The 12479-nt window shown below is 40.5% G+C and overlaps 1 protein-coding gene across 2 annotated transcripts; it reads right to left on the reverse strand.

Annotated features, from left to right (window-relative positions):
* Positions 1–1837: 1837 nt before the first annotated feature.
* Positions 1838–11835, reverse strand: coq10b (coenzyme Q10B). 2 transcript variants are annotated; one of them, XM_073473702.1, is made up of 5 exons: positions 11683–11835; positions 8124–8279; positions 7176–7368; positions 5457–5558; positions 1838–5249 (listed from the first exon to the last, which is right to left on the reverse strand). In XM_073473702.1, the coding sequence occupies exons 1-5, from the start codon at positions 11778–11780 to the stop codon at positions 5082–5084; spliced, it is 717 nt and encodes a 238-aa protein (XP_073329803.1). In that variant the 5' UTR covers positions 11781–11835; the 3' UTR covers positions 1838–5081. The 2 variants fall into 2 exon arrangements, with proteins under 2 accessions (XP_073329803.1, XP_073329802.1); XM_073473701.1 differs by lacking the exon at positions 11683–11835 and adding an exon at positions 11602–11618 and having other exon boundaries at positions 8124–8418.
* Positions 11836–12479: the final 644 nt, after the last annotated feature.

The raw sequence follows: 12479 nt of genomic DNA on the forward strand, positions 1-12479 counted from the left end.
GATCACACCACAAGTTCTGTTCAGTAACTGTCCTGGAGCTTTCAATCATATGATCATCACTGATAATTTGACCAGAGTCCATTGAGTTAAGACATTTAGATTTCTATTTTTCTCAGCAGTCTAATTTAAAAGTTGAGGTTCAATTCATCTTAAACAGCAGCTGATTAAACAATCTCACATTACATGACTTTCATCAGCAGACTCCAACTGCTGATGATCATTTTAGTCTTTAAAATGTTCTGTAAAAAATACACATGTAGAGTTTCTACAATCACATAACAGCAGGGCAGCTCCATCTGTCAACAAAGACCATGAGATATAATCTCTGAACAGCTGCTGAGTGGAGTGTTTGGTTTGATTCTTATGTCTCAGTGGTGTAATGAAGGCTGGGGGGCTTTATGTTCAACTGCACCTGCCCAGGTTCATCATGGGTTCTTTAAATCTGTGAGAAAAATCTGGAAATCTATTAAAGGAACAGCTCACCCCCCCAAAAGAAAGAGTCATTATCTACTCAGCCCCATGCCAATGGAAATTTGGATGAAGTTTCATAGTCCACAAAACATTTTTGGAACTTCACAGTAAAATGGTGTTGCAGCATTCTCCTAAACTGAAGTAGATGGGGACTTGATTTAAAATGGGAGAAAAAAAATAACTGAAAACAAAAATAAAATGGCTTCATACAGCTCGTCAGGTGTAATCCAACTCTACGGAAGCCCAAGGATTCCAGATGATTTGGAAAAAAGTAGTAATTGGCTGTGAATGCTAAAAGGCGTTTCTTATATAATCGTGCTAAAAGTTATTACCAAAACTCATCAGATAGCAGTGTGGTATCCTCTACATTAGCCAATTTAGAGCAAAATGATTACATGTTCTGAAACACAAGATGTATTTATTTAGACGTTTTATAATTTAATAGACAGTTCTGACAATGTCAGACAGGGTGTACAAAAGGAGAGAAAGAGAGAGGACCGACTTAGTGAGGAGTGTGGTATATTTATGACTATAGACAGGTTGATGGCAGAATGGCTGGTGTTCTTAGGTCTGTTCCATGTCCTCTTTCCTCTGTGAGGTCAGAGGTCATTGGGTCTGTGTCTCCTTGTACTCCAACACAGGCACAGAGACCCGTGATATAACAGCATCATAATGTATATATAAGAATTTGGTTTCTTCTTATATTTGCATGTTCGGTCCACTCCATCTTTTTTCCAACAAACAGGTGAGTTTGAGTGGAGGTGCTCTCCTCAGCAGGATGATTTGTTCTGTTCTCTATCTGAATAACCCTCCAGTACACATCGTCAATTGAATGTTCATCTAAAAGACAGACAGCAGGCTGACAATCTTCGGGGGGAGCTTGAGATGGAAATCCAGCTTAAGAAACTCCTTGACAAACAATACCAGGAGCTGCAGGAGACACAGATACGCAGCCAGGAGAAGTTCAATGCTGACCTCCAGGTGGAGACACACAAGATCAAGAACTTGAGAAGATCTGTGTTTCACAGTTTGTGGTATACGAGACTCAGCCACAGCATGGGGCTGAGTAGATAATGAATTAACTTTCATTTTTGGAGTAACTCTTTCTTTAAAAAAAAGACCTGCATTCTGTTGAAAATATAATTAATTTGTTTCCCATTATTAACCTGTAATTAAAACAAGCTTTCCAGTGACCTGTGTTCCTCTGGATATTTCCCTAACTATAACATTAAATGCAGGTCAGAGGAAAAAGAATACTGCAAAGCCTAAAGAGTTCAGGTTAAACTTTGCCCTTTGCCAGCAGTGACATTTTCAAACCTTATGACCGACTGTTCAATTGCAGCCATGCTTCACACTGCTGGTAGTCTATTCTTACCACTCACATGATGACCCTATTTCTGTCAAGTCAACTGGGGCCATGAACCACTCTGTACAAGTGTTGAGAAATACACCCAGAAACAAAAAACACATCAGTTTTTTTTTTTAGAAAAAATAGTTTTATAAACCATGCAGTTGGTACATCTTTCTGAAGTCATTCAACACAAACACCATTTACACAAGTTCTTTCCCCATCCCATCAAACAGACACATTTCTCTTTAAAAGCAGTGTTTAAGTCTCTTATGTGATCTTCAAACCAATATTTACACTTAAAAACTAAGTAATAAATATGATAAAATGAGTATAATGTTTAAAAATAAAGATAATATGTTGCCAGTAGGCCTAGAGGCACTCTGTGAGCGGTGTGGGTTGGACAGGTGGAATCGTGAAGGTTTCAGGGCAGCAGATAGCTCACTGAAACAGCGTCTGACTGACAGGACAGGTCAAGGTGTGTGACCTGGCCTCTGACTTGACAGACAGTTTGGGCCCTTTTATTGACAGCGGGTATAAATGCTTTCTTAGCTGCATTTAAAAATAAGAATTACACTGCTGATATTGCACACTTCGCTGCATAATTTAGCTACTCGTATGTCCAGTGTAGCTCCCTTAATAATGACGAGAGCATAGCATGTGTCATTAAAGAAAAAAAAGACAATTTCCCCTACTTATAATAAAGCAAAATAAAAGTCAACACCCTGTGTTGGTGTGTATTCCTGATAGCTTACAGTACATTTAGTACATCTGTGTGCTGTCATATTTATACATCGTCTGTGACTGACAATCAGAACCACAGTGTCTAACCTGCCTCTGCCCTTTATTTTTAGAATATACAGTATATGGTTGTGTGTGGAGTTGAAACTTACTATAGGGCAGAGTGACTGTGCATTAGCCACACAGCACTGACTTGATTTTGCTTGGACTTGTGGAGTTTGTTTACATGAATTCAGACATTTATTTTTTTCAGTTGCTGTGTGCGTTCAAGTCATCATCAAGGTCTTAATACTATCTGGATCCAGGGCTTTGTAAGTATTGCTGTAAATATCTTCACATTATCTGAACCTAACAAAAGAATTGTTGACCTCTAACCTCTGCCTTCCTGGAATGAGCAGCATCAGTAACATGATCCATTAGTAGTGACCCATCTCAACTGTAACCGCCTACTTTCTACATACTGAAACTTTCAAAAAATGCTTTAGTTTTCATTTCCATTGTGCGTAAAGAACCCCAAGGGTTAGAAAATGTTTCATAATAAATGAACTACTGTCATTAGCATTCTGCACTGCTATAACCAGTCTTTTTGCTCTCTTGAAACAACTGTTGGCAATGTAGTTTCAAAGTGCTGTTGAGTCATGGAAACCAATACCCAGCTCTTTCAGAGCTGCAATTATTAGTCCAAAATCGATCAATTAGTCGATCAACAGAACTTTAATTTTCAAGCAAAATGACAAACTGGTTCCAGCTTGTCAAGTGTGGCGATCAGTTGTTTCCCTTCTATCACATATAACAATAACTTAATCTGCAAGTGAATCAGTGATGACAATAATTGTTGCAGCCCTACACGCTTCCCAACACTGATGTTGCTGAGAAAGGAGTGTGTAGCAAGCAGAACTTGAAGGTATTTGGAAAACACACTATCTACGAAAAGTTTTCTACAGGCGTCACTTTTTGTTGATCACTTTCCAACTAATCACACCTGAGTCACTGAACACTCATATAATCCTTTTCCACTGAGCTCCTGACAGAGGAAGCGTGTTGCTTCCTTGAGATTACAGATGGAACTGTACATGTAATGAGGTTGACCTGGGACAAGCAATTAACAGGCTGAGACTTAAAGCTTCTGCACGGCTCATTGCCATCACTGACCATATAGCTTAGCTTGAAATCACATTGCTTTTCAACCCTAAATTTGCACAGAAACACACTCATGTGCAGTGCTTTAATAATTATACTATGAAGAAAGGAACTTAATATCAACATTATCCAAGCTGACTGCAATGCAAGATTAAGTCTTCGATCTTTATCTCCACACTTCAACATCTATTAGATTCACCCAAGCCTCTGCACATAGCTGCTAACGGCAGTAGGTGTCTCCAAAAACACTCCCTACTCTCCTACAACTTCAGAAGTGTCATCTGCCTTGTTTTGTTTGTATTCCAACTAGTGTTGTCAAAAATATCGATATACTGATACATATCGATTCTGAGTAGTTGAAAGGGTTTCAAGACTCAGTTCGCGCAGTATCGATATCTTGACACACGCACCACTGCAGTGCCGACATAGCCTCGCCTCCTCCAGAAGTAAAATAACTTTGATGCATAAGTCTTGTTATATTTATCCTTCAATAAAAATCTAAATTTTCCCTCAATGTTAAATCAAATCTTCCCCATTGGGACATGGCATCAAATGTTGATATTTTTCAAGGTATTGTATCGAGGTTAGAAATTCCGGTTTTATGACAACACTGGTCCCAACACAGGTGATCTGTAACATATGCTGAGAAAATCATCCTGAGATCTGTGTCACTGAAGAGTGCCCCCCCACAAAGCAGGAATCAATCATATACTGTATTCAAAGCGATTTCAGCTTCACAGAACGGAGACAACAGTGTCCCAGTGTCTCCAGTGTGAGCCTTTTTAAACACACACACAAGTCACCATGAACTGAGAAATGGCTAAACTACTTGAGAGCAGAATAGGAGGGAATTGGCTCTGCATTTGTGATGAAGACATGTACTGGTACAGTGTCTTCTAACAGCAGCTTGTTAATTAAAGTTTGTTTCAGTGGTATTGCCAGTGGTAGCAAAATGGTGGTTAGAGCAGTGTAGCTGACTATTGAGTGTAGCTAATATTTAAAGATGTGATGACATATTTAATTGACCAATCATGACCAACAGCACTGCAAGGCCATAGTTTAACTTCTATGGAAACACTCACATAACTTGTGAATTCAGGTTCACAACCAGGCACAGACTGAAGTTCTGATAATGGAAATGAATTGAAAACATGTCCACATGTGTTTAGCACCAAGGTGATAATGAGCTAGTGGATCCACATCAGTTCTAAAGATGAGATTGTTTAGAATAAACTTGGTCATAGCTGTGAGAAAGGCACTGCAGTTTTCAGTTAGAACACAGGTAGTCTTCTCTTTCTCTCTACACTCCTCTCTCTTTTTTCTCTCTGGCTTTGGGCTTTGCGTCTGTCAGTGTATCTGTGTTTGTGCAGCAGAGTAGACACTACGTGTGGTGAACCTCATGGAACATGAGCTCGCGAGGGATGACCGTCTCTGCACCGTACACCTTGGAGGCACGACGCTCAAACGCAGACACCATCTGCTTCACCACCTCATCAAAGAAGACGTGAGCTAGCTGGGAGTGGAGGAGGGACCGGAACTCGAAGGAGATCTGAGGAGGGGAGGGTGAAGTTAGCAGCTGCATTTCATACTGTATGTGTATATGTCAGCGGTCTGTCTGTGTGTCTCTGAAAGTTTCAAACTGATCCAGTGAGAAATGTGACATGCCAGCCTCTGACACATGAAAGAACCAACACATTTTCTCAGACAGAGTGAAAGTTCAACCGCAGTTTCTTTGAGAACTGCCACAGTTACTTACAGCAAAGTCCACGGTGCAGGTACGAGGATAGCCGGGAATGCCAGGGCTGAAACGCCAGACCGTCTCCAAGTGGTTGAACAGTTTTGCCTCTGAACAGGACGCCTGCCCAACAACATATACACATTATTTACAATTGGTTTGCTGCAAAGCACAACTCGCTGATTTTCTGATCTAACAGTAGTTACTTGTATAGATTAAATGCTAACACCTTATCAGCATGTATAACCCTTTAAAACCCTGGTGGAGATATAAGAGTCCCCAAAGATACTGAAGCTGACTGTAAACATCATATTGCTTCAATGGAATGCTGGGACATGCTCCTGCAGGACATGTGTGAATACAGTGTGGAATAAGATTTTATGACTTTAAGGCTCCTTAAGAGACAATTAAAGGGGAAATTGGACAGTAATGGGCAGAGCAAAACAACTAACCACACACAACAAAGCGTAGCTGCAAAGGTGTTCCTGATAATGACCCTGTATATTCATTATATATTGCATATATTTATATATATTTACTCAGCAAAGGGTAAATGTTGCCAAGTTTTACTGAACTGCCGATATCCTAAGTTACTAAATCAGATTTTAAAAACTGGCTCCGTGGTCTGTGAAATGAATGCAAATGTAAAAATCTCAATGCTGACCTGTCTCTTATCAGACTCATGCAGGAGCCACTCGTAGGAACACGTTCATTCTCAAGTGGCACATGCAAGGGATACATGGCAATAACTGATTTTCTCACACTCTGAATTGAAATGACTTTACAAACTAAACTTACAAGTGGTCCATACCTGTCTTATGAGTCAGTCGTATAAAGATAACACACTTGGCTTACTTAAGAATTATAATGTCTTATGGCTGATTTAAAGATGTACGAAGACAATACGCAGAGCATACACTGTAGCCTGAGCAAGTGGCCAACAGCGTGGTGGGGTTCAATGCCACTGTGTTGCATTCCTTCGTGTAGTTCAAACAATGGCGACTGAAACTGAGCAAATCATGTTGAAGGTAGAGCTAAGAAATGTTAAACAGTTACATTTTACTGAAATTACTGCACGCAGAAAAGAGAGCAGATGCCAGAGGACATGGTGTGTACCACCTTTGAACCTATTGAAGTAGGAGGGTGCATTTTCTGTGCTCATCCAGCCACTGAGACACATGGATCTGGAGATGTATGCGATGCTAACAAGCAGACCAATCACATTTGTTGTGGTCTACGTTGCTCCAACATGTAGTTACATTTAAACCTACAGCATAGATTCAACATGTAAGTATAAACCGGCCTCTGATCTAAGTGAAAGTCAAATATGAAACTGAAGTTCATTTATTTACTTTGATTATTTTATTTTCATTGACATATTTCAGCGCAGCAGCTTGTATATTTCAGTAGCTGTTAACTGACTTCTCGCACTCTGCACTCAGCTGCTTCTGTGTCTGTATGCAGGTCTCTGTCCACTATGATCCTCTGTTATGACAACTGACGGTGCAACTTACTTCCTTCAGGCTAGAATATTATCCAGTCTAATATCTCCATGACTGTCAATGTTGAAACCTCTTCCTTGTGCTAATCAACACATGGCAATCTTAAGACAGGAACAAATGATATAGGACAGATTTGTACACAAAAAATAGTGAGAGAAGTTTAGGACAAGAATACAAAAGGGTTCTTGCACGAGGCCCATTGTGTTTAGTAAACATGGGCTGGGAGGAAGTACCTTACCTTGACCAGGTGGGGGCGTACTGCCGTGATAAGGGAGGTGTAGTTCTCCACCACAGGTGGAAAGCCCACAGTTAGTTTGGCCTTGCAGAATCCAGCTCGTTTAAACACCACATCAGACTTCTTGCACCAGGGTACAAAGTGGCGGTAGTCTTCCACCCCAGCCACCACTTCATAGATCTCCTGCATGGAATACCTGAAGAGTCACGGATGGAGAGCAAAGAGCCATGAGCTCCCAGTGTGCAAATACGTCCATGCAGAGCTGCACGTCAGGAAGTAAATGAAGGTCAGAAATTGTGACGTAACACTAAATACTAAATAAGACTGGCACGGTACAAGACTCCTGACCCACTTCAGTCTGAACTAGGTCAATGAGGAATGGAGAGAAGGGAAGAGAGAGAAGGAAGGAAGAGACAGGGAGGCAAAAAGAGTGCAAGATAAGAGTAATGTAGAAGACAAAATCAAGGCACAATGTAGTGAATGAAAGATAGATGGAGATAATATTCCACACGACTGTTACATAACTGCACCACTGTAGCTGCTGCCACCTGCCTGCGTCTATTTATACAAGCAGATTTAGTGATTATGACCTCTCTGTGGAACACAGGAGGACATTTAGTGCGTCATACAGAAACACACATGTGGAGCCTCAAATAGCACACCAGTGTTCAAAACAATTATTCAGTCGTGATATTATGATTTATTTATTTCAAATGATTTAATAAGGTTTTATATTATTACAATTATATATACTTTATGTTGTTTTCTGTGATTATGCGTCATACATTTTTATCATCAACGTAACAAGGACGTTTTGAGCTCCAACTACACCTAAAAAATGGGATGAGTATGTCTCAAGACATGCCAAGGGAAGAAACAAAGGCCTGTAGTTAAGATAGAACAAGTTTCAAAATACTAGACCACAAGTGAGAGCAGACTTGAGTGACCCACCCAATGATACGTCTCTCTGAGTACTCCTTCTTCTTGGAGAAGGAATCAGCGAGGTTGAAGAAGCTGCGGGCAGGCAGCACGACGCCATGCCCTGGCATGGCTGCACCCAGCAGGGGAGGTACACGGGTCATCAGGATCCCACATGACGACAGGTATCTGATCACAAAATAAACAATAATGACATGGTTCTGGTTCATTTGGTTCTTCAGATGTTCTGGAATATTAGTTTGACTATTTATAATTTCACTGAAAAGTAAAATGTTTTCTTTTTTCTAGCCTGAGACAAATCTTTAACCTTGTTCATAACAGACCTAAGTGGGACAGGAACTCTCTTGACAACACTGATTAATTTCTCATCATCTACATCAACATAACGCCTGGTCCTAATTAGTCCATAATACCTGTAAATCAAGAATAGAGTAACAAGCTGCAACATAAGCCTTTATTCCTGGAGAACAGGATACTCCGCATGGAAGGATTCTTGCAACACCTGCCAAGCATTTGTCATTCAAGCAAAATGGGTCACCGGCATAAAGGTGGTAAGTCGAAATGGAACAAAGTCAAGGGCACCAACTTAACTGCTAGCTTTGGAGACCTAAGCATACTACACAGCCTTTCAATGATCATTTCTGCTTCATGTGTGACAAGCAGGGGGAGAGAGAGGGAATGACATGCAGCGAATGACTCGGGCTGGAATCAAAATCCGGGCCGCTTCAGTTAGGACTTACGTGTGCTACGTGCTCTACGAACTGAGCTACCAGTGCACTTTTCAACCTTGTATTGTGACTGCCTGTCTGCATTTTTATACATGGTCTTTCTGCGTGGCTTTGGGAGAAGCTGCAGAATTACGTTAATGATGAGGTTTCGACTGCAAACAACCAGGTCAGACAGGGAGAATTCCATTAATGCTGGAGAAATGGGTTCCAACAGCTGACAGTTTTTCTCACAGACTCAAACTGCTTGTTCCTGATGTCCAACTGGCAACCTCCATCTTTCTTACTTTCTGATATACAGATAGTACAGAAATCAATGCTCTGGCAAGAACGATTAATATTAATGTCTCGATATTCGATCCCATGACATCTGTTGAGCTGATATATAATGTCAATTAGTTCAAGATGAAATAAGTAAAATTATTCCCCCAATGTTCAAGCCCAGAAAATTCCACAAGTTTACTCAAGCTAATGGTGCATTTTAAGTTTGTGTCATGTCAAAAAGATTTTCATCAGCAATGGTGGTTGTTTAATGGTGTGTTCACCACCAGGGAGGTGCGTTTGACCACAGGATCATTTGAGTTTATTTGCGTTACTTGTGCAAGTTTTCATTCAGTTCAGACAGCCAGATTACTTTACTGTAAATTAGCATTAAGCTAGAAACACTGCACACTACCAGGGTGTGCGTATCCATGTGTTGAGTTCAGGTCACTCATCAAAATATGTAACAAATGTCTCGTCGTTTTTAAGACATTTTAAAGGAGAAATGTTACATGTTATATCTTTAACCTGTGCTTGGCAATCATCACTTTTTTCATTACTTTCTAGTCAATTTCACCATTAATCAAAAATAATCAACTGATCTTGTTATCTGAATAATTATAGGTTGCAGTTTTATTTCCCTTTGTTCTCCACTGCTGCTTTGCTGATCAGCAGCCAGCAGGATCATGGCAAAAGCCCTGAGTCTGCTGTGACAACACGGCTGAGGATTAATCTGGACAGGTAAAAGCTAGCTTGTAGCCTCCATAGATACCATGAACATATAACTAACAGGTCATCTTACTGTTGCTATCTGCAGCCTGCAGGGTCACAGTGACTGACTACCACTGAGGAATATGTCCGATGGTTTGATTTGTCCATTGTGCCTGGCTGACACCCACAGCACCTGTGGCACTCTGTTCCACAATGTTCCTGGCACTGGATGGTTTGGAAGCACAACACAGTTCCCAGGGCATATGTTTAGCTTTAACTACCCATTATGTCACTACTTAATGTGATGTGAATATTTATGTCATCATCAGCTTAAACCCATGAAACGTATTCCGTGCTTCTCATGACATGCTGCTTCAGATTCCTGGTCCATTACTAGCCCTCTGGTCACTTTAAAGAGAGCCCATTCACTACTACCTGAAATGTGACACTGCAGACACATGGCACTGACCTCAAACTGCTAGGTCCATGCATGTGTATGGGTGCAGATATAGAGAGTTATGGTTCAGAAATTGGACTTCAAAGCAAAGGAGGAGGACAGTGTGCAAATCCAAGTCCGAAAGGACAAAAAACAGAGTATGATGGATCAAGAGGTCATTTGCACACTGAAAACTGCAAGCTCTCCAAAGTTTAATAAGGCTTTGAAGAAACTGTTGGTAAAACATTGCCAAATAAAAATTAGGGGAGCAGATTCCCTTTCTTTTTCCTGAGAAACTCTATTAAGGAATGTGCCATCTTCCAAAACACTGTGTCAGAGGCTAACTTGAACTTTAACTGTGTTGCCTGCTGGTCTTATCTTACCTAGCACCTGTCAGTGGGCATAAAAACCCTTTTCCTCTGTAGAATCTAAAACCCAGATAAAAATGGATTTCCAGAGATGTTGCAAAACACTATACTATTGCAGCAGCTGTTCTCCTGACACATTGCTATATCCATAACAAATTATGTTGGTGAAGCTGCAGTAGTGGAATGTAGATTTGTACATTTACTTGAGCAGAGTATATTTTTGAGATGCTTTCAATTTACTGTACCTGGTATTTCCATTATGCTCGTTATATTGTGTGTGTGTGTATATATATATATATATATATATATATATATATATATATATATAGATATAGATATAGATAGATAGATAGATAGATAGAGAGATAGATAGATAAATATTGTACATTTAACTCCACTACATTTATCTGACAGGTATAGTTTGTGATAACTTTGCAAAAACTTTGTAAAAAATTAAGATATTAATAATATTTTCAGTTTATAAAACATTATGCATAATAATAGATTCATCGACCTTACAGCATTTAAATAGGTTGCAAAGATATCTCAGTCTTGATCGACTACAATTGAAATGCTGCTTAAATGTTAAGGTTGTGAACATTTTGATGACAACACATCTGTGTTTTCACCTCTACACGTCTGAAAGCAGGCCTTTCACTCACTGGGACTATAACTACATAGTTCTATACATTCTGTACAGTCTGATCTCTGTCTGATTACCCCCTACCTCCACCATAGTTACAGGCTGTTGTCATTACTGTGAGTTGTAGCTGGACTGTATTAGTCAGATGTTAGACTCCAATTGAAACACGCCCAGGTGACAAATACGATGTTTGAGGGATCCGAGGAGATGGAACAATGTCAACAACAGACCATAGCATTTCTGGCAGGCTTAAAAAACCAAGCAAGGCACACGAGGAGTTAAGTTCGTAAATGTTGCTCCTTCAAACTAATGTTTACCACTAAACACAACGATATCTATCTTTTACATGTGTTACTGTCTGGTGCGTCTTCACCTAAACTTTCCGGGTTCGGTGGAGAACAGATTAAGAAAAGATTAAAAACTGTACCTGACGTTGTTCCTGGTCTGTATTTCCCGGCTCGCTGTGGAAGGTAACTGTTTCAGGCACTCTGCTACTTGTCTCAGGCTCCGGCTACCTCTCGCCATCGTCCCTTCTTTGATGGATTTCTTCACTCGCCTGTTAATACCAAGTTGACAGGCATCAGTGCCCACAGACATGTCCCGCCCCCAACGTCACGCACTCTCTGAATGTCGGCCAAGCATTGGAGGAGCGCTACCAGCTGAGAGTTCTCATTGGCCGGTCTCGTGGTTCGTCAGTCGAAATTACTGACGTCTCTGGCTTGCGCGTGCTTGTACGCGTACTCGCAGGAATGTCACGAGATGTTGGCTCAGGTTTCACTGTCGTCCTGTAATCGAGTACACACAAGTTCAGAGCACCTTAAGGTTATTCACACACACACACACACACACACACACACACACACACACACACACACACACACACACACACACACACACAGGTCATTAACCTTAAAGGTTGCAGACACCTTTATAGCAGTTACTTTATGCTCCATAATTACAGGCCTATAGAAAAAGATTGTAGTCTCACAGAAATGAATCCTACCTTTATAAAGGTTCAAATTAAATGCTCAGTTGTTCTGTAAAGTGTTTCATGGAAGTGCTGATACAACTGTGTGATCATTTTGGAGGCTGCAGTTTGTGGTGCTGTTGAATTCTGTTGTGTTTCACTGCCAGATGTTTCTATTATTTTGCCCTACTCATTTATATCATTGAGGGGAGGCTAAATAACAGAAGGGAACTGAATGAAAGTGAATCCAAGTTAAC

This window comes from Pagrus major, chromosome 9 (genome assembly GCF_040436345.1).
Source record: "Pagrus major chromosome 9, Pma_NU_1.0".
NCBI lineage: Eukaryota > Metazoa > Chordata > Actinopteri > Spariformes > Sparidae > Pagrus > Pagrus major.